Genomic DNA, 24,703 nt, shown 5'->3' on the forward strand with positions numbered 1-24,703 from the left:
TCTCTGCTGTGGTTATAGTGCTGTTACTTGTAGAAGTAACTGGCTGCATGAGCTACACTTGGGCCCAATTAGTTAAAAGATTCATTACTAGTTACTACCTCCGTTTTGAGCCTGTGAGCCAAGCTGTGACAGTGCGATTAAAAAAGAAAAATAAGGCTCAGTGGGAGTTGACGGGCACTGTGAGAGTCTACACTGAAACAAACACTCAAGTCTCTCATCATTCTCAAGACAAACTGCAGTATATGAATGAAAAAAGGTGCTAAAAATGAAACCATTCCATTGGATTCCTGCTATTATGACACTGGTTGATTCTAAACCAAGCGTGGATCACCCTGGTAATCTGCGCTTCATGATCAGACTGAATTCTGATCAATCAGTGTTTTGAAATACTTAACCCACAAACACACAAAGATTCGACCTGTTTCAATCAGGCAGCTGAAAAGGAAACACCCATCCCACAGGAAACTACAAATGAATCTGTCCCAGACACCTAAAATGAAGGCACCTCAACATGCTGTTTTCTGCTTCAGTGTTGACATGTTGATTGCATCTTCATCTCAGGGCACATAAATCATGCAGAAGCTTTAAAGCATTCCAACTCACTGTGATTTCTCTCCATGTCATTATTTTATTTCAGACACCTACAGTTAACAAGTTTGAATTTGTTGCCTCTATCATTTAATGCATCTGTCTGGTGCTGCATTAAGCAGCTGTAAAGCTAAGTGACAGAGGCCTGACTTTTTTCTTGAGGAATGAAGAGCAGCTAGGTCTAGGAAAAAGATGCCGTCCTTTGATTGTGACTTACACTGTAACAAAATCCAACCCCAAATATCAGAAATGCCCAGTATATTGATGAGAGCTGTTCAGTCACAGTAAAATCTTTGAGCTTTCACGAACATCTTCTATCTTTTGGTCCTATAAAATTGCTAACATTGGATCTCTGTCCTGTCAAACACAGCCTTTGCTTTAAGATTCAAAATAAAAATGAGCTGTGTAAGATTTGTTAGGGTCAGCTTTAGTTGATGTGCAAAATTCTCAGTCATGTAAACAGACAGAACTGGATAGCGAGTCCAATTCAAAGGCGGTCACAGAGAATCATTGCCACGCCCAAAGCAGAGTCTGCGTTCTGTCCGTATACCACCTGCAGAGGGAACGCCTTCTCCACTTCCTGTCTTAGCACTTCGTTCCGAGCGAGCGCACTCCCACTGCCCACAATCCTGCGGACCCCCGCCTGCTGCAGATGCTCTACGGGCATCATCGAGGTGATGTTGTCCAGGACTCCATGGCAGAGAGCCCTGATCACATGACCCAGGGAGAGATTGGAGGTGGAGATGCCAGTCACGTGGCCCAGGCAGAGAGGGTCATGTCTCTCTCCCAAGATAGTAGGACTCACCCTCAGGTTGCTGGTTTCCTGGTTCAGGGCACAATGAATCAGCTTTTCGTATAAGCACGAGTCACTCAGCTCTGCACCTGTGGAGATGGGGGGGGGGGTGCAGCAGAGGGGGGCATTTTAGTGTCATCTATCTGTGCAGACTTTAGTTTAACTGTTCTACAGTTGTTATTTTGTTTATTGCATTCATGATTCATTATTCATTTAATGTCAGTTTTCTCTAATCTCTGCGCCGTCTCTGGTCTTTGCTTTCATCTTTAAGCAGCTTTGATTGTTGATCTGCAAGTATAACCTTTCCCTAGAACTGTTTGCCAACGTTTCTGAATAAAGCTGGGATGTATTTTGGTTCTTGCATCTCCAGTAACAAGTTTAGAGAGGTGTCATTTATCATCTCTATGAATATGTTAAGTATATGAGCATGTGAGGTGTACATGGATCTTTCCAAATGAGCTCACATAAACCCTGATTAAGCAGCAGATAAAACTTTCTGTATATCAGAATATACCACAGTTTTAAACCTGGTGTTTATAGTGCCATTCCCTTTAGTTATAGGTTTTATGTAAAGACTGTACATAAATGATGGGCACAGCGTAATCATCAAGTTAGCTATTTGCTGATCTATCTGTATCAATATTATAACTGCTGATGAATAAAAAAATGTAAAAACTAAAGAAGAGACAGAAGAAACATCCTTCAACTATGTCTTGAGTTTTGAAATTACATAGTTTTCCCACCAGTGGGAGCTCTTGTTGTTGGCAACACACTTCTTTGGAAAGCCACAAACACAACATCCAGCTAATCCGAGCAGTTAGGTTAAATAATTACATAAATAACTACGCATAACAAACGTTAGGGAAATCTGTTTATGATTTGTGCCTGAAAAGAGAAAAGAAATGGCCAAAATACAGCTTTTTCAACCCTGAATATTGGTATCCGCCGGTTTATGCAAAGTGTCAGTAAACATTTTCTTATTGAGGTTTTTGGTCTCACAAATCTTATCAATACACAATGTGATGCGCAATTTTACATTTTAATCCGTTTTAGAGTAAAGAGGGGGTAGGATTTTTAGTGAAGTTGTCACCATATGAATATGAAACTGTTGAAATAATTTGTTTCGTTATATTGTACTTGACTTTACTAAGCTATTCTACTTTTTTAAGCCTTTTGTAATAATCATGATTAAAAAATAAAACTAATGTGTGGCATCACAGTGTCTGTGTCCATCTGCAAGTCAGCCTGCACTGTTTGGTTTTCCTGAGAGGGATGACGATGGATTAAGGTCTAGAAAATAGAAGAAGAATACAAACCAAGCTCTCTCATCCAGGAAGTCAGCATCTCCACAAAACTTGCCAACACATTCCCGCCATTGAGCGATGCTGCAACAGCCAAGTATGTGGACTCAAAGTAAGGGAAGTAGGAGATGGACGAGGCGGGCTGAAGAGAATCTGGAGGTTTGAAGTCAGCTGGCATGGCGTAGGTCAGCTGGGCTGAAGTGCTTATGTTAAGGACTGGGAAATTTGAAAAAAAGAAAGAAACTGTCAGCTAAAGAGAATTAGCTGTGATGGTTAGTGATGTGTTTGTCCTGAAATATAAACCCCTAAGTCAGCTACAATGAGTTTTATATTGGATTTTTTTCCTCGACCTCATTGTTTGTTGATCTCTCACTTGACATGCAACAGTGTGGTTTGTGTCTGTGAAGGTTCTCAGTCATCCAGGTCATCGTAGTCTAAGGAGCTTGGAAAGAAAAGCGTCTGGACTTCTTTGAGTTGCTTGAAGACGTTTCACCTCTCATCCGAGAAGCTTCTTCAGTTCTAAGAGTCAAATGGTGGAGAGCCCCAGATTTAAACCTAGTGGGAGTTTCCCCCCAAAGAGGGACAAAGGACCCCCTGATGATCCTCTACCTAATCACGTGAGCCAAGGTGTGAAAGCGGGTGTGGGTTACAATCAGCCAGGGTTTCGGGTGAGCTCATTGTGAAACCTGGCCCCACCCTATCATGTGATTTCCTGAGGTCAGATGGCCCAGGATGTGAGTGGGCGTTAAGGCGTCTGGAAAGGGATCTCAAAACTGGATTATAGATGGCAGACAGTTGGTGTCGTAAACCACCACCTCTGTTCAAAGATGGTCGCTCACAGTGGACGTAAATGGCTTCTTTCACTCCTCTTTCAAACCATCTGTCCTCTCTGTCCAAAATGTGAACATTTGCATCCTCGAAAGAGTGACCTTTGTCCTTTAGATGCAGATGGACAGCTGAGTCTTGTCCCGTGGAGGTGGCTCTTCTATGTTGTGCCATGCGCTTGTGAAGTGGCTGTTTGGTCTCTCCGATGTAGAGGTCTGGGCATTCCTCGCTGCACTGTACAGCATACACCACATTGTTAAGTTTGTGTTTAGGAGTTTTGTGTTTCGGGTGAACCAGTTTTTGTCTGAGTGTGTTGCTGAGTCTGAAGTACACTGGGATGTCGTGCTTGGAGAAGAGCCTCCTGAGTTTCTCTGATACACCGGCTACATAGGGGATGACAATGTTGTTGCATCTGTCTTTCTTATCCGCCCTCGCTGGTGTCTGATCTTCTTTTCTGTGCATCTTTGCTGACTTTATAAACAGCCAATTAGGATAACCACATGTTTTAAGTGCTTCCTTTACATGTGTGTGTCCCTTCTTTTTTCCTTCAGGCTTAGAGGGAACATGTTCTGCCCGGTGGTGTAGGGTCCTGATTACCCCAAGTTTGTGTTCCAGAGGGTGATGGGAGTCAAAGAGGAGGTACTGGTCCGTGTGTGTGGGCTTCCAGTAAACTTCAATGTTGAGGTTGCCATTCTCTTCAATGTGCACAGCGCAGTCCAGGAAAGGCAAACAGTTATCCTTTGTGTCTTCCCTGGTGAACTTGATGTTTTTATCCACAGTGATAATGTGCGCAGTGAAGGATTCCACTTCTTGTATTTTGATTTTGACCCAGGTGTCGTCTACATATCTGTACCAGTGGCTGGGTACTCTCCCTTTAAAAGAGCCAAGAGCCTTACATTCGACTTCCTCCATGTAAAGGTTGGCTACAATAGGCAATAGTGTGGTTTGTGATTCAGCTAAGCTGTAAACAAATTCCCCTTTTGGGATTAATAAAGTTATCAGAATCTGAATGAACTTATAAATGCAGATCCACAATCAACTGTGAGAACATTGTGCATTTAGTTCATTAAGAGAGATAAATGGATATCCTGTTTCACCTGCATCTGTCCGTTCGCTCATGCAAGAGTAGACGGAGCACTGGAAGTCTCCTAGTGCGGCCCCTACTGGCGTGCCAGCAGGGATGCCGTGCCACTGAGAGCAGGTCTTTCCTGCCAAGCTACCAGATGGCACACACTTAGGAAGCAGGTGCAAAGGGAAGCCAGCACCCTTCAGACTAGAGGACACACACACACATATAGTGCTTGTTACGTATGCTTGCACTGATGCAAAAAGTGTTAGGTAAATGAGGCTGCAAACCAAACATGCACAACAGTTTTCATGCAGTAGGTGCATCTAGTAAAGTGTTGTAAAAAGGAAGGACGTTCAACACTATACAAACATGTTTTCGTTCCACTGATTGGATGACGTGTTGAAGAAGCCCCAGCTGGCTGCATTCTGAGGTGTCATCACACACCTGTCCAAACCACACAGCATGGACACCACATAGTCCTGGATAGTACCTGCAACCGTAAAGTCCTCAAGGAATTTGGGTCTGCGGCAAAACCACACAGCTTCAGCTTTTGTATCACAATTGCAAAATGTATTTATTTATAATGTATTTATTTTTAAAGATGTGAGCTTACTTGTGTTTCATGTACCAGAAGATTGTTGCACAGCCAAACCCCGTGGCGACACTGAGATGAGAGTCTGGTCTGGGAAGAGAGGTGAGGAAGTCATTGCTGCAACGTCCATCTTGCCAGGTGATCAGCTGACTGGTGTCTTTGGCTGTTAAGGAATCACTATTGGACCAGACGCAACCTGGGAGGTGCAAAAGACAGTCAACTGAGTGCTTACAACTTTAATACAACCCTTGTTTGAGTTGTTATGTTGACTGCTGTGTTCTTGAAAGACTCTGTCCTTTGCCCTGTCCTATTATCAGTCAATGTTGTTCTAAAGCCTCTGGATCCACTTAAACATTAGTCAAACTAAACTGCATGCTTATTTTAGATACCATCGCTTTTGGCTGTCCTAAAAGTCGCTAGAAGTCGCTAAATGACGTCATCGCCTAATTTGCATAATTGGTCATGCTAATATAATTGTAACCTACGTTGTTGGAGAGAGAAATAACATCGTGGAAGAGACATAAAGTGAGTAAAAAACGTCCTAAATGCATTTAGAGTTTATTTAGAACTACGAATTAAATTTATTTGAGCAATTATTGTTTTTTGTAATGTCACAATTCCAAGCCTGCTCCTTTATCCGGGCTTGGACCGGCAAAAGTGACCCGAAATAGGCACTCTGGTGGTTACTTTGTGTGTGTGTGTGTGTTTATAAGTAGTTTTAAACCTGATCCACAAAACAGCATAACAGTAAAAGAAGAACTGACTGCGTTACAGTCAGTGCGGGAGCAGCGGCTTCGCTCATGCGCGATTCATTTGCAGTTTGGACGCACAGGTGTGAACATCTCCTGCCCTGATAGCAGCTGGGGGAGGACTATCCTCCGCCTGTGCGCGCTTGGGCACGGTCGAGGTGCCCACGGCAGCACCCGCTGCTTGTTGAGAGTAAAAGCGATACGAGCTTTCACGTCAAAAAGACGTCATAAATAAGTCTCCAATAACACCAGAAGAAGTCGCCAGATTTGTCGCTAGTCGCTTTTTAGAAAAAAAAAGTCGCTAAGGGGGTCTGAAAACTCGCTAAATATAGCGACAGAGTCGCTAAGTTGGCAACACTGTATACGATAGAAACGATATCAATTTGGCCAACGATAGAGATTTTGACTATCGCGATAGCGCATGTTGATGATGTCATCAAGCTGCGTCTGTTTTGGTCGAAAGCATCGCAGCTGCTACAACCATTATCATCTGCAAATTATGCCGGGCGACAGTCATAGCAAAGAGATGAAGCACTTTTGAAATATGGGGAAAGCCAAAAACTGCGCTTCCTCCACTTCCGTAACATTGATTCGTTAATGTTGAATTCTCTCGCAGCTGTTTTATTCCCATATTGTTGAAGTATATTAATAACTAACCTCGTATTGTGGATGAATAATCTCAGTTGTTCTCCTGACTGAAGTTTGGCCCGTGTATAGCATCCTGCTATGCGATTGCATTTGTTCATACAGAATCCCTCACGTTAACTAGTGGGAAAAAAGTTGGCGTTCATCCTCCAGCTTCACTGTGCTAATGTTATGCTAACATAGCTGTGTCGCTAGCAATCACATAGCACAACATTATATACCAGGTAGTCCAACTTCAGTAACCCTGCAAACGCCACTGCTGTTTAGTTTTCTGTCTTCATTTATGTTGGAAGTGGTAGCAGAGCTGTACGTTTTAATTAGTTTCAAAAATCTCTCAGTCAGAACATGGTATGTCATGTTTAGGTGGAAACTAGCGAGCTAACTTCCTGTTAACTTCTTTTTTTTTTTTTTTTTAAATATTAAACTTTATTAAGAAACAGTATACAGAACATGTATACAATCAGAACAAAATTAACATATGCCAGGGGGTGTAATACAAAGAATTACAAACAGTCAAATAATTTGTAATTACTACAAATAGTAATAGTTTTCATAGCCTTTTTGTTAAGTGATTCCTGTTAACTTCTAACTCCATTAAATTTAATAAATTCTGTTTTTATGGATGCATGGATGTTAAACTTAATTGTTACACCTGATAAAGCAGCAACGCTGATGATTTTATTAAAGATGAAAGAATTTAGACCGTTTTTAACTCTTAGTGTTGGTTTGACTTTGGGACCTGAAAGGGACGAGGTTTTGGACACAGATTACTCCGCGAAGCTCCTCACTATGGCAGCCGTAATGCTCTGACAATCCAGAATTCATATATAAGGCACACTCTCTTTTTGAGAAAATTAAAGGATTTTAAGTGTGCCTTATAGTGTGGAAAATACGTTATACAGAAGAAAAGAATATATCGCGATATATATCGTTACCGCACATGCTTCAAATTATACCACGATATGAATTTTAGGCCATATCGCCCAGCCCTAGTTTAAAGCTTTCACATGAGTAAAGTAACACATATTACTGCTACTGCTAAGTAATGTTAGCTAAGTTCACAGCATATTCCATAAATCTCCATGCCATAACTAACTGTATAATAGCGCTGCCGTATTGCATCACACTCATTGCATTTCAATCATTTCTCCAGCGAGTTTGATAGCTAGCAAAATAATAATCATAATTTTAAAAATTAGCATGTGTAACGTACATGTACTGGAAAATTATTTACTAGGACTCACCTATCATGCGACTGGAGAGCGCAAACTCCGCCATTGTCGTTTTCCATCAAACACTCATTAAAACAGCAACTGCAGGTATGGGGGTTTTTTTGGGTTTTTTTTTAAGAACTTTATAACTGCAGGTATGTTAGCGTGCTCATCCCGACAGTTAGGGGGAGAGGCGGTTCACATATTGAAACAGACAGCCACAGAGGTGCAAGGCAGCCCAGGCAGAGAAATTTTGCGACTCATTTTATTTCTCTATCTGATAAAAAAAAAAAAAAGCACTTTTAAGCACCACATCTGAAATGTAAGCAAGCACCCTTACGAACCCTGATAGGTTCCAGAGTGTTTGGCAGTGTGGAAAGATTAAAATATCTTGGGAAGAGATCAGATTGACAAGTGAGAAAATAATTACTTAGTGAAAATAAATGAAAATATTCTATTGATAAACAGCGCGATAGTCAGAAAACTATAGGACTTTTAAATGGTGATTACATGGTAAGTCAAGAAAGCTTTGCAGGAGGTGTACATGTTTCCAGTGTGTCCTAGTGTAAGCTGTATAAGTGTCCAAATGTGTGGCTGTAAACACCCTAAGAAAAATTCTCTCCAATCTATCTAAGATTTGCATCACTTCAGTACCTAATCTGTGATGATCCTGGTATAATTCATCCATCTTTACACAAATGTTTCCATCCTCCACCTAAATGAATGTATCCAAGATACAAGAATTAAGATTACACTGATACACACAGTATGCTTCCTGAATCCCTGATGGTTGTGTTCAGAGAAGGGACATCGGGTGGTAAAGGTCCTAAAACATGATCAACTACTCCCCACTCACAATTTACCATTAGACTGGAGCACTATTAATCACACATTGCTTCATGCCATTGGATCAGGGCATAGATAGGATCAATGGTGAGATGTAAGTGAGGACTGCACTTCATTACATTCATGATAATGTTTTAGTTACTTATTAATTTGTAGATCTTAAAATCTATCCATTTTCTACCTTCACTCTTTGACCCTACCACATCTGGGTCCCAGGAAAGAGGTAGACAATGAAAAAAACAGAACCTGTGTTATGTGGTATTATAAAAGTCAAAGCACTGTCAAAGTAATGTCTCTAATTCTGAAATGGCTCCTGAATGTAGTGCGAAATCGTTTGACTCATTTCTTAATTGGTATTATGACTTTTACTTGAGTAAAGAGCCGAAGTACTTGTTTCGTCACTTCGCCAAACAAAGACTCTTTTGGCTCTTGCGCAGTGTCATCTGTATTTGGCACAGGGCTGCACGTGAGCCTGAAAATCATGCCTAATCTTTCCTTTGACACCTGATTTTGTTTTTGATCAGGTTTTTCTCATTTCCCGTGAAAAGAAAATCAGAAACAATCTCCAATCATAGAGCCGTTGTTACACAAGTTACCACACTGACGATGAAATGCCACAGCCCGCGCGCAGAATAACTTTACCGCTTTTTGGTTTCCAGAATAAAACTCCGTGCATCTGTCCGGTCAGCCCGATGCAGCACACATGCTGCAGTTTGTCTCTGGGCAGGAGGCCAATGCACCGGTCCAGAGTGTCTATGATCCGACCCGTGTCCTGCTCTTTCGCCTGCGTTACACACAATCACACAGAGGTGTTTAGATTACTGAGCTGTAGTTAAACTTGCGGGACAAGTGAACGCACTCACCTTTATCCCGCTATCGTCGGCTAAATCAGAAACAGTCGGTAAAGACTGACTGGCAGCTATCGCTCTACATCCTCTGTCTAATAAAACGGCTTTTACTGAAGAGGTACCCACGTCCAAACCCAGGATAAAGTTAGACATGACTGATGTTTACGATGTGTACCTTGAGCTTTTTTCATACCGAAATGCCAAAGTCCTCACTGCTGCATTCATGTGATTAAAGGAGTTTAGAGCTTCTTTGCTACTTAGATGGAATTTGCTGTTATAAAACTGCTGTTTTAGCCAGAAATGTGAAATAACGAATTTACATTTTGATGTAATATAGTGTCTCCTTCAATACAAATTCAAAGGTAGCTTCCCTGCTTAAACATTATTCAGGATGGATCAATTTCCTACTGTTTTACTGTCAAGGAATGCACCAAATCGGCTCCTCCTGAGGCTGACTACCGCCTTCCCACAATGCACTGCGCAGGAGCATGGCTGACTTTCGTATAGGAGTGTCATCCGAACGAGAATGAATGCACTTTTTCTTTTGGTGATAGCAGCTGACTTTTCCTGTAACTGCTTTAGATTCAGGTTTGCTAAGTAAACCTTGCATGTTGTGTTTTTGTGACCGCGTCGTGAGGAGTCGACAGGAAGTCCCTACATTAATCTCCGGTGAGAGCCTGTCACCGTCAGTGGGCAGCTGGGAGAGCTAGCACTGCTAGAATTAGCACTGGTAGAAATGTTAAAATAGTTCAGCTGACGTGCAGTTTAGCCCCCAATAGTCTGACTCTGCTTTGTGTAGTTTGAAAACTGATGTCTGTGTCGTATGATTTTACCTTTTTATGTCAAAACGAGGCTTTGAATCACCTTGAAGTTTGGCAATAGCTAAGCGAACCCGACTTGCTTTCTTTGTCACGCAGAGTGAAGAGCTTTAATGTGTCCAGATTTGTAGTTTTATGTTGATTCCACAGTGTCATGATGATCGGTAGTTTTTATTTTAATCTTTCTTTTTTAATATAATAACCTTCATTACCAGCAGTAAGATGGCCCTTAAATTATTCCTGGTGAAAATTGTCTGTCAATGGATTTTTAAAGTAAAACCGATTGGTCTCTAATGTTTTAAATGAGCTATTTTTGTTTTATTTCTATTTGGTGTTAATTCTATAAAGCATCCCGAGTCAGGATTTTTGGGATTTGAAATCATTAGTCCTACTATTCATCATGTTATTTCGATTTTGATTATTTATGAATTAAAAACCTCATTGTGCGAGGTACATAAAGTCATAGTAGGTACTGTTGCTCTAACATTGTTGCCTTAATCTTTGATGTTACAGCAGCACCTTCTGTGGTAGCCGACCAGAGCCAAGATGGCTGGAGTTGGGGCCAAGCGCGAGGGACCACAGTTCATCAGTGAAGTGGCAGTGAGAGGCAACGCGGCAGTGCTGGATTACTGCCGCACCTCTGTGTCTGCGCTCTCAGGAGCAACAGCCGGTATCCTTGGCCTGACGGGACTGTACGGCTTCATCTTTTATTTCCTATCATCCTTTCTCCTCTCGCTGCTGCTTATTCTCAAGGCCGGACGGCGATGGAACAAATTCTTCAAATCACGGCGGCTGCTCTTTACCGGAGGCCTTGTCGGAGGCCTCTTCACATATGTCCTGTTCTGGACTTTCTTGTACGGGATGGTGCACGTATACTAGAACATCTACTCGAAATAACTCAGAAATATTTGTCTAATGCTCTGTAATTCTTTAGGTTTGTCTGCCCTGCTGTTGTAGATAGGCTGTTAGTGAAAGGCTTCCATTGTGAACTGTTTATATGTTAAACGATGAGTTAAGAGAATTAACTGTCCTTTTCTTTCCTCCATATTTACCAGAGAATGAACTCTAACCTGTACTTAGAGAGCTATAGTTATAATGTAGGTTTACAGCTCAAATCCTCACAAGTTAAACTAAGTCAGAAAACAGCAGATGTAATTACTGACTGGATTAAAGATCTCTCTAGAAGTTTTTTGGATCACTTTTTCTTCACTGGGGAGTGTCACTAATAATAATAAAATTGTGATGACAAAAATGTGTTTCCAATGACAAAGAACATTCAATAAATAGAAACAGGAATAGCAAACAATAAAGGGAGACTCTGCATTTCAGTTTCCATTCATTACACAGAGAATATGTCCACTTGGACTCGTAGTGCATGTCAGGCTGTATTCTTCAGTGTCGCCAGTGAATACTGTGTAAAAGCTTCATATCAAAGCCATGATCAGTACAGTTAACTGAACATACAGCAGAAAGCAGCAACAGTGTTTGTGCATTTTAACAACACAATACATGTGTTGAGCTGTAAAAACACAATTAAGACCACACATTTTCTTATGAATTGCTTCTAAGTGTAGTTTTTAAAAACTTTCATGCCTACTTTTTTTTACTTTTATTACTATATATTGTAATTACTGTCACTGCTAATTGCCAGTTGAGTGGTAATGAATCTGTTTTGAATCGTGACCCTGCTACTTTCTTTGACGTCCTGACCTCATGCACTTTGCACAACATTTACATTCCCCTGGATCAACACATCTTCAGTCAGGGCATCATTCATGCTAGTGACCGTGCTAGCAGTTGTGCCGGCAGGTAAGACGTGGACGTCAGTCCCACCTTTGGGTTCCGCCTCATGCAGGAAAACAAACAGGTGATCTTGCTCTGCCTGCAGACCTAATTGTGAGCCATGAAACTGATATGATGCTTCGTCTCGGTGCCTTGGGGTGGAGCAGAGTATCGCTGTCCCGTGTTACGTGGAATTGTGGGACCCCTTTTCTCTGTAGGTGGCTGGCTCTCTGCAGAAGATCCTGCAGTGGGCTCAGTTTCTCCTGGATTTTTGATGGAATTTGTAGCCCCTTTCTCTGTCCCTGGTCTTCTGGACCTCTTTTCCCGATGGCCCGTTTTCTCATCTTTAACTTTGGTCCTCTCTTTTCTGTTGCACACAGCATTAGAGAGGTGTGCGAAAGTGAGGAGCAAGATTTAGAAAATGGCAAAGTTTTTGCAAACATATGAAGTCCTACTTGAAGTTGATGATTTCAAATTTCCTCTCTCTGTAGAAGGAGCTCGTGTTCATCATGTACAATAATATCATATCACAGGCAAAGGCTCCCTAAAAGAGAAAAATAAACAAATGAACTGGAACAGGAGAGAATATTACTTTTCTTGGTGGGGTTTACACATCATCCACTGTCCTGTAATATGACAGTTTTTGAACTTAGCACCGTGGTAATTGCACAGCAATCATCCACACATGCGTCAGCAGAATATTCTAATAAATTACTCACTGCACCGAGGAGAGCAACACCTGAGCCAATGGCAATTACTGTGGGGACAATATTGAATTTCCCGGCCTGTAAAACAATAACCAGAAACTCACTGTTAATCTCCCACCAGAATGATGTGCTTTAGAAAAAAACTAAACTGCTACTATCTCCACAGTACCTGACCATTGATCATTATATCAAAGCGAATCCCATACACTTTATACAGCGTGCGATAGGTTTCCCCATTTTGATCCTTATAGTATCTGGCATATCTGTAGAAAAAATAGTTGACATAAGATGTAAAGGCTGAAAACATGTTGGAAACAGTGAGCAGAGTGAAGGTAGTGGGTACCATACCTGAAGTTGTATCCCGATGTGATTGAGTTGTTCAAATTAATGTCCAAACGGGTGAAGCTGTACTGTGGATTACACAGAGAATAATCTTTATCCAGGTCACAGTTCCACTCAATGAGAATGCCAACAGAGCCGCCCTGATGGACACAAAGGGTAAATATTAATAGCACATCAGCGGATACACCACAAACCATACCGTATAGAGTGCTTTACAAAAAGTAAAACTTTTTAAACATAACATACCACGACCACAGAAGACATACGCAGATAAAATCAAGTTACATGAGCCTTTGGCAAGAAAATGCTTATTTTGAACATCTGTGTTCATTTGGGATGTAATTCAGTTGAGGTGCCCCGATCTTTCTCCCTCAGAGCCTCAAACTGAAGTTGCTTGTAACGGGCAACACAGATTTAATTTGGGACCAGCCAATGTGGAGCATCAAAGCTAATAGAGGAATATCTTACTTAAACACAGTTCCAGAAACTCAGTTTTTCATAACTCTAAACAGAAACTGAAAAGGATTAAATACTACTGAAAACTCCACACGTCCATCATCCATTTTCTTCCAGCTGATTATATAATAGATACATATACATATACAGATGAAGACCACAAGATGTGTCAAAAAGCTTCACGACAACGACACATAACGACATGTATGTGGATCTAACCAGTTCAAAAATGACCCTGCTGTTAGTAGTCTACCAGAGGCTGGCTTTTAATACACAGCTTTACTGTATTTGCATTGCAGAGAGATTCAAGTGTTTGTGGGATATTAGCAGATTTTCTCACAAATCATTAAAGAAATCAGCTTTTTTGTGCAAGCAGACCATCTCCCTATAAATCAGTCAACTGATTTGAGTTTGTGTGTCCACAGAGAGATAAACTGTGTATTGCAGAATCTTCACTGTACTTTGTCCTCTTCTAACATTTTATAATGTTAGAAGATCTGCTCAAGAAATCTAAACAAGTGATGGCGAGCTACTGAGACATACTTTGTTTCCAATCACTTTCAAAATGTCTTATCCTACTAAATACATTTGTTACTGCAATCAGTGCCAGATTTCTATTACAGTTTGTTAGCAAATGACTGTGAGGAAGTGAGGAACCATATAGTCTTAATTGGTACATCCCCCCCCCACGCACACACAAAGGATAGGGGCATGAAATCAGTTCTGGTTGTTTGTTTGTCTGTCTGTGTGTTTGTTTGCTGTTTTGCATCCAGAGTTTGTCAAGTTTCAATTTCAAATTCATTCATTCATTCTCAAATTTAGTTTGAGGTTAGATATCAATAACAACTCAAGCTGATTCAATTTTGGTCAAAATCTGGTTAAAGTCAAAGTCAAGGTCACACCAAATGTAAAAATCAGTTTAAAAAAATCTTCAAACTTCACAACAATATGCTACACCCTGGGGGACATGAGTACCTAAAATTGGCCGTTAACATTGGCCTTTAATGTTAGCACCCAAGGTCAAGGTTGACCTTGACCAAAAAAAATTAAACCATATTGAGTATTATATCATATGAAAGGGCATGCAAAGAGCTGTACGACGCACTTTTTATTTTCTCAATACAACATCCTATGACGTCACCATGATGCTGGAAAGCTTTGCAAAACCACATAATTATATCCTTAAATCTCATGTTTTACAGCTTATAGAAGTCAAAGATTCCAGCCAGAGCTGCTCCAGTATTTAAGGTAAAGATCATAAAATACACTATTCTAGCATGTAATGCTTAAAAGGTCATAGGTCAAAGGTCAGGGTCATATGAGCTAGGATCATCTCCAAACTTTAAACCAATATATTCGTCACTGGGGGGGACATAAGAACTTTCTTTTTTTTAGCTCTTTTTTCAATACATCGCTTGATGATTTCAAAACGACATAAAATGATCAATATGCTACACTAATATACTCCAGTAGATTTCCATGTTAACAATGCTGACATGATCATGAAACATTAAAGTTTTAGCATAGGTCTTGCCCTTCAGGGGAATTTGCTCTCTTTGAGTGTTGTTGTTTCACTTTGTACCTTAACAGCCATTTCCTGGAAGTCATGTCCAGCACTGCTGACAAGATCTCTGAGGCGAAAGATGGGGCAGTAAGGATGATTCTCTTTTTCATAGAAACATCTCTTTAGGTAGCTTTCATCAGAAGTTTCAGGGACATTGGCTCTAGAAGTAATAGACAGCAGATGTGGAGTTAATGATATCAGAAACTTGTGTTTTCACTCAATGAAATGACACAAACCATTTACTTAAGTGAAAAGATGGAAGTTAGAGTTATCAGGGTTTTGCTGATGGCAGCAGATAAGGCACAGCTGGTTCCATGCCTGAACCAGCTGTGCTCTTTCTGTCTAAAGTTTGTATGTTTTCCATGTGCCTTTTTGGGGTTTCTTCTCACAGACCAAAGGCATGCATGTTGTGTTATGTGGTCATTCTGAGTGGCCGCAGGCGTGGATGTGAGAATGTGTGCTCTCTTTTTTGCCCTGTGATGGACTGGCTGCCTGTTCAGGGTGTACCCTGCATCTTAGCTGACATTGGCAGCTAGATGGATAAGCATTTAAGAAAAATGGGATGGATGGATGACTTGAAAGTGCAACATCAGAGTCTGACCACCGGTTGTCATACTTAGGATAATATTGACAATTTGACTGAAAACTTGAATCTCTGAAAATATGATTTTTAGAATATATATTAGTCTTTGGTATTTCTTCCTTTTGCTTTACTAAGGCCCAACCCTTGGTCTTCTTTACACCATAAAATGTTGGGCTTAGCCTATTATCCTGCAGCACTGTGAATCCTTCAGATGCAAAACAGAGGCCATGTTTCTGAACAGGAAGGGGCTACTGGCTGAGCGTGAAGGTCCTTTATTATAGACATACTTGTCCAGGGTAGAAAACAACTCTAGACTTCACACCCAGAAGAAGGTGTAAGCCGAAGCATGTAGGTGTATTTTTAATGTCACTTGCCCACAAAGAAGCTACTTTATTACTCGCATAAACTACTAGGACTGCCAGGACCTGGATTTTTTAAGCCAGTTTTGGTTAGATTCATTCATTTTCTTCCTCCTGATGGTTTTCTTGTGCCCAGTAGTCTGTTACTTCCATAGCACTAGGTGGTCCTCTCAATAAATAGGACTTTTTTCCATTATCTACATTTTTTAATATAACTTTTGCTGACTTTTGCTCACTTGGTCTTTATTGATGTCTTTTGATTTATCTGTTTTTGTTTTGTTTTTTTCCTGCAGTGAATAAAGCTGGATGTATTGATCTTCTATGGCCGCTTTTGGACACTCTGCATCCATTTTCCAGCATTTTAGAGCTCTGCCCTGAAGGAACCTTCACACTCACAATGACCCGGTCAAAGCTCTTTGTTGCTAAGAATAACAGGCTGACTAGTGACACTTTTGCTCAGTTATGATGGAATATGTGTTCTCCAAATCAACCTGTTCTATTCTGCTTCAGGGGAAGGAAACAACTCAAAAAATTTTACTTTTTGCACAAAGATGTTAACAAATTCAGTGCCACAGTTTGGCTAGAAATATGGCAGAATCTAAGATTTATCTTCCTTTTTTTATATGATTATAAATGTTTAGAACATTTTTTTTAAAAAAGGTGAGAAGCTTTTTAATGTGATCTCATACCATTTTAACTTTGCCTTAACTTTGGTCCTCAGATACGCACATATGCATCTGCATCTGTACCACTGTGCACTTCAGAGTTTCACTGTCTGGACTCCAACTAAGCTGACTAAGCGTTCTTCAGTGTACACTACAAAAGTGGCACATGCAGCATGCGTATGTCAGTCAAACCAAAGCTTACACCCTCTAGCTGCAAGCAAAAGAAAAAAACGTAACTGGATACAGGACACTGTAAGATGTGTAGTGTTGCCGGCCATTTGAAGTAAGTTCCATTCAGGCGAAAGCATTACCTCATTAATCACAGGCATGTCAAGATTAGTAGGGGAACATAAGAGATGTATCCGTAATTATAGTAAGACCTTGACAGATGAATTAGCTATAGCTGGGGCATCTCTGTGCATTATTGCAGGACTCGTGCAGGGAACAGCGGAGAGGGTAGCTCACTGGGCTAGCCCATTCTGATCAGACACCTGTCCAGGGCAAGGCTTGCTGTCAAGGACGTCTCAGATGACTGTTTCACTGTCTCACTGAGTGCAATGCACAGAATGGTATAAATAGAAGGCTCTCTGCACCCTAAAGCTATTTAAAGCAGCCACTGGAGCGTGCATATCCCCCCAGGTCACTCTATGCCCCAATCCCTGGAAGACATAGGCACACCAGCAATCAGCAGCCACTTATAGCTACTTACTTGGAGAACTCAAACTTGGGGAACCTGATGAAATTCTTGATGTAGATGGTGAAGTTTTCTGCATCACTCAGTAAGGGCTCTCTGGAAATGAAAGAGACAGGCAGCTGTGTGAAAAAAGAAAAGGGAGGCGACAGCCTATGCCAGTAATAAATAGAACCTGTGAAATATCTGGGTCTGTGTGAGGGATCAGAGCCAGTGTTAATGCAGCAGCAGCTCAAAATGGCAAATTTCCAAAGTTCTGTGAGGGATGATGAATGCTCACGTGGGTCTCTTGTTGTATTCAACGGGACACCAGGCATGAATCTCGCAGGTCCCGGTGCTGTTTAAACACAAGCCAGTCTTGATTCCTAACAGAGAGAGAGAGCAAAGAGTTGGCAGGCTGTGTGGTGGAGCTGAACAAGAACTTAAAAAATGAAAAGACACAGAGAGACATAATGAAATGTGTAATATTAAAGAGTGGCGGTATCAGGACAATATTTTGTATTGTTTCATTATACAGATCATAAATCAGAAAATGGAAAAAGCGAGGATAAATCCAAACAAACAATCAGATTTTTACATGACTAAAGTGAAGTGAACATCCCTCACCATGACCTGCTGTTACAGGCTCCCCCTCCATGCAGTCATCATCAGTTTTGCATCGTCCATCTGGCACCTTGGAACTCTGTTAGAGGCACAATAAAAAAAAAGAAAAATAATTTTTTTTACTATGACTTTTCTGCTTTCAGAAAATGCTAATGTCCTTCCAATACGCACCTCAGCACAGAAGCCCAGCCTTTGATTGGGGGTCTCTATGTAATTTGTTACAACAAAGAACACCTGCTCACCCTGCAAAATAAAATTAAGTCCTGGCAGTGAGATGAAGAAGCAAAATGTTAAACAAATTAGTGCCCCCAAGAAGCTCAATATTGTTAAATCTACCGAGACAGACATTGAGACTAATGATACAAGGCAGCACAAACATTCAATAGCCTCATAATATGTCTTGACAGGAACATAATTAGCGAGTGCTGCTATCAGTGCCATCAGTGTTGCTATCCTACAAACTAAAAGATAGACTCACATTTGGGGGTATGACATAGTCCTCGGCACTCCACAGGTAAGGCCCCGTCTCAGAAGTGTTGGTCAGAGTGACGCCTTTAAGCTTGGTGATGACTGAGCTCTGGATGGCCTCTTCTTTCTCCTGGTACCCCTTCTTCACCACAAACACCCACCTGGGACATTCAGCACAACTTCATGACGTGTTCATGCCCTTGTCTACATTGCAGAGTTATGTTATTATTACTAATATTATGATTATTAAAGTGTTTTAGAAAATATCTCGCATATGCATAAGGGGTAAAACGCTTGAAAATACCATAAATTAAAGATTACTGAACGACAAATCGACTGTTAATAGCAGGCTTGATTGTATAACCACCAGCCACTTAAAAATGTCACACTACAGTTTGTCCTCTCTTTATTAACCAGATAACCCACACAGGAGTATTAGTAGGAAAGGCCCATACTGCGCTACCACTTTAACACAAAGTAAAAACCTTTCCACAAGCTCCACTATTTTTAACTTTGTTAGTCACTCTCCCTTTTATTATTCCATAAAGGAAACACGCTAGTTGGAGGGGGTGCATGCAGTTCACCTCACCCAATAATGTATCCCAGCACTGCCAGCTGGTAGAGCCGAAATAATATTCCGATTCTTCTGTTTTCTGCAATGACATATTTCTCCGTTTTGTAGTTGAGAAGAGAAAAAAAGAAGCCCCCCCAGCCTGCCATTCCTCCCCGCACGGTGGAGCCGAGTGAGACGGCAGCTCGCAGTCCCCCAGCTGATATATACAGCTGCTTCTCTTGTCATGCAGCGGGCAAACCCACTGAGACAGGGGCTGCAAAACACCGACTCAGTTCCTTTTGGAAGAGCGACGCAGGGAAAGTTTATGTTGTTGCATGGTTTGATTACACACTCACTTTGACTTACATGAGCTGTGTGCAGCAGCACCTTTGCTAATAATTCATTCCTGTGCAAATACGGCGACTTGTACTTTTCCAACACTGTCATGAGTGTTTACAAGTATGGTAAAATTATTTTTGTAACTGTTGCATTTTTAAAAAGAAAAATGTGGACGGAGCTAAACGCACACTTGCCATGGGTTACTACCCTCGAATTTCAGCTGTTCTTCCAGAAAAAAGCAAATTTCATAGAAAAAGCTATTTACCAAATTCGGCCATGTTTGTAGTTTTGTGCCGTTCTACACTTGTACCGCATTCTGTTTGTGTTGTTCACAATGAACATGCTGAGCAGAAACATTTAGTACTTTTTTTATTTATCGATGGCTCAAATCACAGCACAGTGTTTTGTTTCGGGGTTTCTTTTTTTTGGGGGGGGGGGAGAGAATTTATAGAATTTATGTTGCAATGGATGGCCAGTCAAAAAAAAAAAAAAAAAGAGGGAAAGAAAGAAAAAGAATGACAGGCACTTGACGTCTATAACTGGAAGAACTGAGAATGAAGACAACATATTCATTGTTGAGAAATGCTGCAGAAAGGTTGAGGAAGCTGCAGCAGAGCGCCTTCACTAACAGACTCATTCAGCTCCGCTGCCACAAGGACAGGTACAGGAAATCTTTAACACTACATGCCATCATGTGCTAATATCTAGTAGATGACATCTGGTTGGCATCTACTAGATATTATTATTATCAGTATTGTTATCATTGGTTGTGATGGTCATCATTTCAGCTTCTGTAACAGGAGAATTTCACAAATATGGGATAAATAAAGTATTTCTCATCTCATCTAAGACTTGTTTGGTTTTCATAAATACATGCTCATTCTGACTCTAAAGCTTCAAACACTTCTGGTATGTTTCCCTTTTGCATTTTCACTTTGCTGAAATAACTAAGGTGTTTTCCTTAAAAACGAAGAATGATGGCATATGTTGCTCGTAAAACAACATATCAATTAACATCAGTGGGCCTTCGTATGTTTCAGTTACCCATGCTTTTTTTTTTTTTTTTACATGATATTTTCATAATTGTCCCACCAAACTATTGTGAAAGGTATAGTATAAAGTGTTCTTCTCTACTTTCACCCTGAGGATGTAATTTTCCACTTCACCTTGACCAATCTATCTTATATGAGCTTGGGATCAGTGAAGCTGTTATTCTATTCAGTTTTTTCTTTGCTTACAACGTTTTCAACTCATATTAGAAGACCGAAGAGGTTTATTGAAATTAGTTATCAGAACTGCAGTGCGTTTCACTACAGCATCATCTTTTATGCCCGAAGATCACAGCCAGTTCGTTTTAGTTTTCAACCTTATCTCTTGTTCAAGGACATTTCCCAGGTTCTGAATCCCATGCCATCTTTACTTCTGAAAAGCTAAACCTGTGAATAGGGCTCATTTTATATGTTTCATTTTTATTTTGTGCCAGGTTTTTGCTTCCTTGTCCCAGTGTTTCTGCACCATGTAGCAGGCATCAAATGGAAATGGGCATATACTTCAAAATACAATAAGAATTTCTCACATTGTTTGCTATAGTGTATTTGAAATTGTTTTCCCAATCAGTGCATTGTTTTATTTACATTTGACATAGTGTGGTATAAACTCTTCCAGTACAATATCATAACAACAACATTGCATTGGAAAAGTTTGAACAATGACAACAACTGTCTAAAAATCAAATCAAGATTTTATTATGTAAGTTAATAATTAATAATTCATTAAACTCAACAAATTTTACTATTTGTTCCTATCCTGACTTCTTTGAAAAGTGTCATGTCTGCAAATATCATTTTTCTTTGACTTCCGTGGTATTAGAGCAGCTGATTTCAAGGTGTAGAACCTAATACTAACCATTTTATTGCATCTTTTTCCACATCTGCTTCAGGGCACATATTTGTGGTAGTAAGCTATACCAACCAAAACGCCAAGCATGCTCTCACCTTAGAATCTCGATTTCAGTGTTCGGTAAGATTTCTGGGACTGGATTTCACTGGAACACCTGGAGCCTGTGGCCCTGCGAATTCATGTAACCAGAATGAAGATTGATTTGATTGGAGAACTTCTAGTAAGCACAGAAGTAAGCTCCTTCTCCCTCTCCCCTCTCCCTTATCTTTCCTGCTTGGCTTCTCATGTCTTTTGTATAGTCTCGCTTATTCTCTAACCCCAAGAGAGTCTCCCAGACTTGTTCTCTAAAAACCTACAGAAGAATTATGGATTTCATCAACTGGTCCCTTAATGAAACTGACAACTCCTGAGCTTGGGAGAGCCTGATTGTCCTGCAGAGACGTTTGCTGCCGGATACTCGATGGTCGGTTGCGTCGTGTGTCTGGCGACACTCTCGATGGAGGACTTTGAATGACATCTACCAATTCGGAACCATGATAACAGAGTTCTGGCTGATTGGAGCTGGCTCGGACCTGGCTTATCGCCACAAGGCTGGCCAACATGATAGACGATGGGCAGGGCTGTGAGTACTCTGTGAGACTGTGTTTTTTTGGAACACAATATGGATAAGATCTTGGAGAAGCTCATGGCTCTGCAATTTGGATAACGTCTTGAAGAAGAACAACAGGAATTGAGAGACCTGGTGACCAGTGACGGACATTAGACCAACTGTAAAATTGGAAGCAGTTTGTTCGCACCAACCAAAACAACTACCATCTTCATCTCATGCAGCCTTCCAGCTGGATGCTCAAGGCAAAAGCTGACAGAATAACAATTCTGTCCCTTAGATAACAAGACTGTGTTGTGACTCTCTTCCCCCTCCTTCAAGGCCACCCGCGTGTCGACCAAAGATTGTTGACTTTTGCTTAACCGGGTGAAGGCACACTTTCTCTCGGCTGAACACGGAACACACACACAGACGCATGTACACTGACACAGACCTACACTCACCCCCTCTAAAGCTTATGTCTTCCATGTTGTGATGATTCATGTGCTATGTGCTGAGGTGTTTTTTTCTGTTCTCAAACTGAGCTCCCCATTGGAGCTCAGTCTGGGAGGAGTTATTTTTTCCTCCTCATGTTGTGCATTTTCCATTGTTATACCTCTCTGACCCGTCTTCCCCATGTGATGTTTGTGTAATGTATGTATGGTCGGAAGGGTAAGATGACACTGGCAAAGGTCGGCAGCTTTAACCCAATTTCCTTCGGGGTCAACCTTCAGGATCAATAAAGTTTTGATTGAAGGATTCCTGTGGCATTTCATGAATAACAAGCTTCATCTTGCCACAGTGTGACCGGTCGTATAAAAGCTCAGTTTCTGTTCCAGAATCTCAGTAAACTGGTAAATAACACTTTTCACTTAACTGGTCTGAAGAGAAAAACAAGTGTGGGCAGAATCTGAGTTTATTCAAATTTTTATTAAGCCATCAAAAGCCCAACTTAACATAACACAAGTTGATTAATATACAGCATAAGATGATTTATCATGCAAGTGCATTTTAGTAAGGCTGTATATGCATTTGAATCAAAGGAAACCACCCTAGAATTTAATCTAATCCTTTATTCAGTTAGGTTCTGTTGCAAAGTAAATAAAAACATTGAAACATTTATTGGCCACCCCTGAGACGCAGGACAAGGTGGAGGGTGGACTCCTTCTGGATGTTGTAGTCAGAGAGGGTGCGGCCATCTTCCAGCTGCTTGCCGGCAAAGATCAGCCTCTGCTGGTCAGGGGGAATGCCTTCCTTATCCTGGATTTTGGCCTTGACATTCTCAATGGTGTCACTTGGCTCAACCTCCAGGGTGATGGTCTTGCCAGTGAGGGTCTTCACAAAGATCTGCATGCCACCCCTGAGACGCAGGACAAGGTGGAGGGTGGACTCCTTCTGGATGTTGTAGTCGGAGAGGGTGCGGCCATCTTCTAGCTGCTTGCCGGCAAAGATCAGCCTCTGCTGGTCAGGGGGAATGCCTTCCTTATCCTGGATTTTGGCCTTCACGTTTTCAATGGTGTCACTTGGCTCGACCTCCAGGGTGATGGTCTTGCCAGTGAGGGTCTTCACGAAGATCTGCATGCCACCCCTGAGACGCAGGACAAGGTGAAGGGTGGACTCCTTCTGGATGTTGTAGTCGGACAGGGTGCGACCATCTTCCAGCTGCTTGCCAGCAAAGATCAGCCTCTGCTGGTCGGGGGGAATGCCTTCCTTATCCTGGATTTTGGCCTTGACATTCTCAATGGTGTCACTGGGCTCAACCTCGAGTGTGATGGTCTTACCAGTTAGGGTTTTCACAAAGATCTGCATGTTTTCTCCTGTGAAAAAGACTCCATATTACCAATAGTAAAACATAAGACTCTCACTCACACACACACACACACACACACACACGATATGACTAATAAAGATGTTTGATCAGCATGCTGTGAAATAGTACTGTATTTGTAAAATACTGGGCAATTATTTCTTCCTTGTAGAAACGCACACCAAAATTGGCTTATGCATACGTTTTCTTTATATACTATCAGTCGGTCTACTAGTTATCCTTCCAGCAGGCGCGATAAACAGGACTGAGTCATACACCAGTTTTATAACATACTGGTAGGAAACCGGTGTTTCGCGTACCAGCGCCATTTTAACATAATCTATTGTTGTTTGCCTCCTTTTTGTCCAGCTGACGTTACACCCTAATGGACGGTAGCCATTTTTATTAGTTAACGTTAGCGTTTTTACGGCATAGTTCACAGAAAGCATCTTGCTTCCAACGTAACATAACGACAGTATTCGTTTTAGAATTGGTATATCAGTTGCTAAACTAGTTACATCTTTACAGTCACTCTTTATATAGCTGTTGGGTCGCACATTAAAAAATAACTAAATAAAGAACAGATCAGCGGAAAAGCAGTTGATGTCAGAAATCTAACAAAAAACGCTTTTAAAAAAACCCGCATAGTCATACTTACAGCTTGAGTTCACTTACGTTTCCTTGCTCTCAATACACAGACACCACCCTCTAACTGCAGTTGCCAAGGGAAACAGGACTTTTTATACTGGAGAAGCGTCATCGACTGATATTCATCCGCAAATGAAACTAGATCCCTGTTCTAGCAGTTTTTATTGTATTAGTATTGTCCAGTGTTTTCTTTTGATAGGGAAAATTTACATTACATTGCATTAAACTGACTTTTGTATGTTTGCTTGTTTCAAACTGTAGTAAATGAATCTATTTTTCTGCCCCAATAAAGTGAATAAAATGAATGGCCCTAAAAAAATAATTCACAACTTTATTGTTTTTGTTATGTTTATCCCGTGTTAATCT

The 24,703-nt window shown here is 41.0% G+C and overlaps 4 protein-coding genes across 5 annotated transcripts; 1 reads left to right on the plus strand and 3 right to left on the minus strand.

Moving 5' to 3' along the window:
- Positions 1–84: 84 nt before the first annotated feature.
- Positions 85–9,906, minus strand: shpk (sedoheptulokinase). Of its 2 annotated transcripts, XM_084941715.1 has the most exons (7): positions 9,483–9,906; positions 9,262–9,403; positions 5,190–5,364; positions 4,946–5,098; positions 4,605–4,780; positions 2,698–2,898; positions 85–1,470 (listed from the first exon to the last, which is right to left on the minus strand). In XM_084941715.1, the coding sequence occupies exons 1-7, from the start codon at positions 9,618–9,620 to the stop codon at positions 1,076–1,078; spliced, it is 1,380 nt and encodes a 459-aa protein (XP_084797841.1). In that variant the 5' UTR covers positions 9,621–9,906; the 3' UTR covers positions 85–1,075. The 2 variants fall into 2 exon arrangements, with proteins under 2 accessions (XP_084797841.1, XP_084797843.1); XM_084941717.1 differs by lacking the exons at positions 9,262–9,403; positions 9,483–9,906 and adding an exon at positions 7,807–9,251.
- An 891-nt stretch (positions 9,907–10,797) lies between these two features.
- Positions 10,798–19,546, minus strand: p2rx5 (purinergic receptor P2X, ligand-gated ion channel, 5). Its single transcript, XM_084941714.1, has 12 exons — positions 19,095–19,546; positions 18,516–18,666; positions 18,209–18,280; positions 18,041–18,116; positions 17,715–17,799; positions 17,453–17,533; positions 15,155–15,296; positions 13,123–13,256; positions 12,944–13,037; positions 12,787–12,852; positions 12,523–12,611; positions 10,798–12,434 (listed from the first exon to the last, which is right to left on the minus strand). The coding sequence occupies exons 1-12, from the start codon at positions 19,223–19,225 to the stop codon at positions 12,176–12,178; spliced, it is 1,380 nt and encodes a 459-aa protein (XP_084797840.1). The 5' UTR covers positions 19,226–19,546; the 3' UTR covers positions 10,798–12,175.
- On the plus strand, positions 10,832–11,473 carry emc6 (ER membrane protein complex subunit 6). The gene has a single exon (XM_084941718.1). The coding sequence runs from the start codon at positions 10,832–10,834 to the stop codon at positions 11,162–11,164; it is 333 nt and encodes a 110-aa protein (XP_084797844.1). The 3' UTR covers positions 11,165–11,473.
- A 3,245-nt stretch (positions 19,547–22,791) lies between the features above and the next one.
- LOC146378731 (polyubiquitin-B) lies at positions 22,792–24,470 on the minus strand. The gene is made up of 2 exons (XM_084941737.1): positions 24,365–24,470; positions 22,792–23,699 (listed from the first exon to the last, which is right to left on the minus strand). Exons 1-2 carry the CDS (start codon positions 24,447–24,449, stop codon positions 23,002–23,004), a joined length of 783 nt encoding a protein of 260 aa, XP_084797863.1. The 5' UTR covers positions 24,450–24,470; the 3' UTR covers positions 22,792–23,001.
- Positions 24,471–24,703: the final 233 nt, after the last annotated feature.

This window comes from Perissodus microlepis, chromosome 10 (assembly GCF_051167445.1).
Source record: "Perissodus microlepis isolate ML-2025 ecotype Zambia chromosome 10, ASM5116744v1, whole genome shotgun sequence".
NCBI classification, from domain to species: Eukaryota; Metazoa; Chordata; class Actinopteri; order Cichliformes; family Cichlidae; genus Perissodus; species Perissodus microlepis.

Coding starts and splice junctions, on each gene's coding strand:
- shpk (XM_084941715.1), bottom strand. CDS start 9,620: ATGTCTAACTTTATCCTGGGTTTGGACGTGGGTACCTCTTCAGTAAAA. Junction 2,899..4,604: donor GAGCGAACGGACAGATGCAG/GTGAAACAGGAT, acceptor CAAATTTCCCAG/TCCTTAACATAAGCACTTCA. Junction 1,471..2,697: donor TTCCTGGATGAGAGAGCTTG/GTTTGTATTCTT, acceptor CCATCTCCACAG/GTGCAGAGCTGAGTGACTCG.
- emc6 (XM_084941718.1), top strand. CDS start 10,832: ATGGCTGGAGTTGGGGCCAAGCGCGAGGGACCACAGTTCATCAGTGAA.
- p2rx5 (XM_084941714.1), bottom strand. CDS start 19,225: ATGGCAGGCTGGGGGGGCTTCTTTTTTTCTCTTCTCAACTACAAAACG. Junction 18,667..19,094: donor GTGCTGGGATACATTATTGG/GTGAGGTGAACT, acceptor TGAATGTCCCAG/GTGGGTGTTTGTGGTGAAGA. Junction 15,297..17,452: donor CCCAAGTTTGAGTTCTCCAA/GTAAGTAGCTAT, acceptor TATTACTTCTAG/AGCCAATGTCCCTGAAACTT.
- LOC146378731 (XM_084941737.1), bottom strand. CDS start 24,449: ATGACGCTTCTCCAGTATAAAAAGTCCTGTTTCCCTTGGCAACTGCAG. Junction 23,700..24,364: donor TGTATTGAGAGCAAGGAAAC/GTAAGTGAACTC, acceptor TCTTTTTCACAG/GAGAAAACATGCAGATCTTT.